A 5,911-nucleotide genomic window follows, 5' to 3' on the forward strand; every position below is an offset into this window, starting at 1 on the left:
ACCTTAAAATAGATGGGAGCCATATCACCCACTTCCTTTGGGAGAGGAATGCATTCATAAACCATGTGATACTGTTTCTTGGTGCTCATATTAGTTTCTAAAAAGATGCAGTCCAATCCTTTATTTTCAAACATCTTTACCAATGATTTTCTGAACATCTAAAGAAAGAAAAAAAACTAAATAAATAAAACAGATTTAAAATCAAGCACTTTTAAGAGATTTGAGATATGAAAACAATAAAAAGTACAACATTCCTTTAAAATACAACAGATAGTAATGTCTGATCTCCACGGTGTTACCTTATAACTATACTTTCTAAGTGTTTTTTTAAACTAACATCCACTCTGTATGTATTAGAAATGGTTCCAGTAAACTAAAATGAGAAAAGGAGACAAAAATCAAATTTAGGTAATAAAATATGCAGAACTGACAGTAAAATCATCGGAAAACATCCATAAGCCAAAAGAGGTACTCTGAGTGGATGAGCATCCTAGAATTCAGAAACAGACAACAAGAGAATTCACTTTCAATTCTTTCCCTATGCTCATGGCATCTTCCTTTGTTGGTTTCCTTATATGTTTGCTGATCCCTCACTTATAACCTTGTATTCAGGCGGTCCTCTATTTTCACATATAATGCAGTCCTGTCAAGTGCATGAAAGCCAAAAACACTAAAGTTGAAAAGTGAGGAGAGTTTCCTTTTCCCAAGGAACTAAGTGTTGTTATACAATCCCTTCTATATGTACATATGTAGGTATGTATTTCACACTCCTAGACCTCAGCGACAGCTGTTTGTAGAGGGTGGTTGAACGGAGCTGAATGGTCCAGGATGTTTGCATGCATTCACATGGCACCCAGGGTAGAGAGAGAAAGGAGCAGGGTACAGGCTGGGAGCCAGAGAATTTCTGAGAATTCTAAATACAAAGTTGGCCTTGTAAGGTATTGTGCAAATATATTTGTCTAAGTAGAAAGAGAAACAAATTTTATTTAGATTTGTCAGCTTGATTTATAACTTTTTAATATTTTAATTAAACTTCTTTCATTTTGAGGTAATTTTAGATCACAGGCAGTTATAGGAAATCAGTTTCCCCCAATGGTAACATCTTATAAAACTATAGAACAACCAGGATATTGACAATGATACACTTAAGGTTCAGAGAAATTCCACCACCACCCACAAAGACCTTTCCTGTTACTCTTTGACTACTTTTTAGAGACAGGATCTCACTATGTTACCAAGACTGAAGTACAGCGCCTATTCATGGTTGCAATCAGAGCGCACTACAGCCTTGAACTCCTGGGCTCAAGCAGTCCTCCTGCCTCAGCCTCCTGAGTAGCTGGGACTACAGGTGCACACCATAATGCCTGGCTCTGGTTACCCTTTTATAGACACGATCACTTCACACCTCCCTGGTCCCATACTTCCTCCCCCACCTTAAACCCTAGCAATCACTAATGTGCTCTCCATTTCTTTAATTTTGTCATTTCAAGAATGTTATATAAATAGAACCATGTAATTCTGGGGGCTTGTTTTTTTTCAATCAGCATAATTCCCTGGAGATCCATGAAAGTTATTACATGTATCAATAGTTCATTCTTTTTTATTGTTGAGTAGTTTTCCTGACATGGATGTACCAAAATATGTTTAACCTTTCACCTTTACAGGATATCTGGGGTATTTCCAGTTTTGGGCTATTACAAATGAAGCTGCTATGAACATTTGCACAAAAGTTTTTGTGTGAACATAACTCTATTTCTCTAGAAATAAATGCCAAGGAGTGTAACAGTTGAGTCCTAAGGTAGTTGCACATTTCGCATTTTAAGAAACTGCCAATCTCTTTTCCAAAGTGGCTATACTGTTTTATTAATACATTTCCACCAGCAATGTAGGAGCAATTCTGTTTTTCCACATCCTCACCAGCATCTGGTGTTGTCAATATTTTTTATTTTCCATTTTGATAGGTATATAATGATTTATCATTGTGGTCTTAATTTGCATTTCCTAATAGTTATTGTTATTAAATCTTTTTTATACATTTATTTGCCATCTCTATATCTTCTTCGGTGAAATGTCTCTTCACATCTTTTATCCATTTTCTAATTGGACTGTTTGCTTTTTACTGTTAAGTTCTGATACTCTAGATTTTTATATAGTATTTATATATTCTGGATACAATTTCTTTGTCAGATACGTGGTTTGCAAATATTTTCTCCCAGTCTGTAATTTGTTTTTTCATCCTCATATCAGGGTCTTTTGAAAAACAAAAGTTTTTAATTTCACAAAGCTCGGTTTATCAATTTTTGTTTCTGAGGATTATACTTTTAGTGTCAAATCTAAGAGCTCTCTATGTACCCAAGACTGTAAAGATTTTACCTCATTTTTTTCTAAAAGTTTTATAGTCTTATACTTTACATTAAAGTCTGTGTTCCATTTTGAATTAATATTTGTATAAAGTTTGAAATTTAAGCTGATGCTCAGGTTTATTTTACCTATGATGTTCAATTGCTTCAGCATCATTCATTAAAAAGGCTACCCATTCTCTGTTGAATTGATTTCACATCTTTTGTCAAATTCAGTTGAGAATATTTGGTTGGGTCTATTTCTGGGTCCTCTATTGAATTGAATTCTGTTCCATTGATCTAGATGTTTATTCCTTCCATCAATACCAAAGAGTCAATACCAAAGAGTAGCTATATCATAAGTCTTACAATCAGGTAAGACTGGTTCCTGCCACTTTATTCTTCTTTTTCAAAATTGTTTTTTTTTTCATTCCTTTGCCTTCCCCACATAAAGTTTAGAAGAATCTTCTCCATACCTACAAAAAATCTTGCTGGGATTTTGATAAAAAAGGTGTTAAACCAGTATATTAATTTTATGAAACTGTCATCTTTACTATGTTGACTCTCCTAATCCATGAGCATGGGGTCTCCACATTTATTTTGATCTTTTAAAATTTCTTTCATCAGTGTTTTGTAGTTTTTGGTATACAAATTCTGGACATCTTCTGTTGGATTTCCACCTAAGTACAGTGCATTCTCATATTTGTGGATTCCATATTGTCAAATCTGCCTTATTACTAAAATTAATTTGTAACCACAAAATCAATTCTCATGGCATTTTTTAGATCATTCGCAGACAAGTACAGAGCAGTGAAAATTTACATTCCCAACTGAGGTTGAACGAAGCAATGGTCGACCTTGTTTCAGCTCTTACACTGTAAACAAGTGTCCTTCTCAAGGTCTATTTAGTGTCATATTTCCACATATTTGTGCTTTTTGTTGTTGATTTCCCTTTTTCCCCCAAGCATAGTACTGAAGAATAATTAGTTTTCCTAAGCACAAGAAGATACTGATGTGCCTCATGGAGAAGATACGTGTGTCAGATAAGCTACATACAGGCAGTTTTTAACCTTTGTTCTCAGAGTTTTTATCTTGATTCTGAGAGTTTTTAATCATAAATGGGTATGAATTTTGTCAAGTGCTTTCCCTTTATTGATTGATATGATCATGGTGGATTAACTGATTAATTTTCCAATACTGAACCAGTCTTACATAATCGGTATAAGCCCCACTTGGTTATAGTGTATAATTCTTTTTATGTATTGCCAAACTCCATTTGCTAATATTTTGTTAAGAATTTTTGTATCTATATTCATGAGGAACATTGAGCCGTATTTTCTTGTTTATTTTTAACTGTCTTGTGTTATCACGATAATATTAACTTTATAAAATGAATTGGGAAGTATTCCTTCCTCTTCTGTTTTCTAGAAGAGATTATATATGATTGGCATCAATTCTTTAAAAGTTGGTAAAATGTTCCAATGAAACCATCTGTGCTTGGAGACATTTTTGAGGGAAGTTTTAACACATTGACTGCCACACTAGAAAAAAAATTTTTTTTCCCCTGGGGCCACAGTGTTTTATTAAAACAAAATGATACTTTCTAATTTGTTATTGTTTTCTGTGCGTGAGTTATATGCAATGCAATCCACATTTTTAGAATTAAATTGACAATATTAATTGTAACAATAAGAACATCAACAAGTAAGATTTTCACAACCACCTGCAAGGTTTTGCTTCATGAGGCCCTGGGCTCAAAACTAGCCTGAGTTAAATACAACTCACATGGCAGTCAACGTGTTAAATTACGAATTCTATTTCCTTAATAGTTATAATGTTGTTCAAATTGCCTATTTCATATTGGGCAAGTTGTAACAGTCTGTGCATTTTAAGGAACTGGTCCACTATATCTAAGCTGTCAAACTTATTTGTACAGAGTTTTTCATATTTATTCCCTTATTATCCTTTGATGTCTACAAAGTCTATAGTGATATCCTGTTTCATTCTTAATACTGGTAACTTGTGTCTTCTCAGTTCTTTTCTTTATCAGTCTTACTGGAAGTTTGTTAGTTTTATTTATCTTTTTTAAAACCCCATCTTTTTGTTTCATTGATTTTGTTTTCAATTTCATTGATTTCCATTCTTTTGCTTGCTTTGAGTTGACTTTGCACTTCCTTTTCTAGGTTCTTGAGGCAAGATTTTTCCTTTTTTCTAATAAAAGTATTTAGTGCTATAAATTTTTCTCTCAACACTCCTTTAGCTGTGTCGCACAAATTTTAACATGTCATTTCATCTTAACTCAGTTGAGTATTTTTAAAAATTACCCTTGAAACTTCTCTTTGAAGTCTATTGAAATGTATTTAATTTGTAAGTATTTAGAAAATTTCCTATTATCTTTCTGTTATTGATTTTTAGCTTGATTCCACCATGGCCAGAAAATAAACTGTATGGCTTCAATTATTTTAAATTTATTGTGGTCCTTTTTATGGCAGGATATAGTCTACCTTGACATGTGTTCTGGAAAAAAATGTGTTTCTAATATTGTTGACTGGAGTGTTCTATGAATACTAATTAGATTCTGATTAACGGTTACAGTGGGCTGAATAATGGCCCCCAAAGATATCCAGGTCCTAATCGCTAGAACGCATCAATACTGCCATATATGGTACAAGGGACTTTTCAGATATAATTAAATTAACAATCTTGAGATAGGGAGATTATCCTGGATTACCTGAGTATATCCTAAATGTAAGTAAAAGCTTCCTTATAAGAGGCGGGCAGAGGGAGTTCTGACTAGAGAAGAGAAGAAGGCAATGTGCTGACAGACGCAGAGATCAGAGTGACGTAGCCACAAGCCAAGAAATGCCAACAGCCACAAGAAACCAGAAGAGGCAAAGAATGGATTCTCTCCCAGAGTCTCCAGAAGGAACCAGTCCTGCCAAAACTTTGATTTTAGCCCTGTAATACTCATTAGGAATTCTGACCTCCAGAATTGTAAGACAATACACTCCTGTTGTTTTAAGCTACCAACTCTGTGGTAATTTGTTACAGCAGCAATAGGAAAACTAGTACAATTGTGTTTTTAAGTTCTTATATATCCTTGCTGGTTTTCTGTCTGGCTATTCTATCAATTGCTAAAAGGGGGGTGTTGAAGTCTCCAACTATATTTATGAATTTGTCTGTTTCTCCTTTCAGTTCTATCAGTTTTTGCTTCACATATTTTGTACCTCTGTGTTGGTACACACACACTTAGGACTGCTATTTCTTTTTGGTGGATTGACCCCTTTCATCATTACGTAACGTCCCTCCTACTTTGGTAGTTTTCTCTGCTCTAAAGTCTACTTTATCTGGTAAAACACAGCCATTTATGCTTTCTTTTGATTAATGTATGCATGATATATATTTTTCCATCCTTTTACATTATTCTACTTGTGATATAATATTTGAAGTGAGTTTCTTGTAGACAGTATATAGTTGGAATATATAATACCCTCTACCACACTCTATCTTTTAAACATGGATATGCTTATAATTTTGTAATTTAACATAGTTATTGGTATAGTAGAGATATT

General features: G+C 33.8%; 1 protein-coding gene across 1 annotated transcript in view; it reads right to left on the bottom strand.

Annotated features, from left to right (window-relative positions):
* The window catches only part of CWF19L2 (CWF19-like 2, cell cycle control (S. pombe)), a 146,702-nt gene that overhangs the window by 11,417 nt on the left and 129,374 nt on the right, over window positions 1–5,911 (bottom strand). Inside the window, exon 13 of the mRNA XM_012659123.1 lies at window positions 3–158. Coding sequence (XP_012514577.1) covers window positions 3–158 — 156 coding nt within the window. The remainder of the gene's footprint in view (window positions 1–2; window positions 159–5,911) is intronic.

Source organism: Propithecus coquereli, unplaced genomic scaffold (assembly GCF_000956105.1).
Source record: "Propithecus coquereli isolate 6110/MARCELLA unplaced genomic scaffold, Pcoq_1.0 Scaffold6, whole genome shotgun sequence".
Taxonomy (NCBI): Eukaryota; Metazoa; Chordata; class Mammalia; order Primates; family Indriidae; genus Propithecus; species Propithecus coquereli.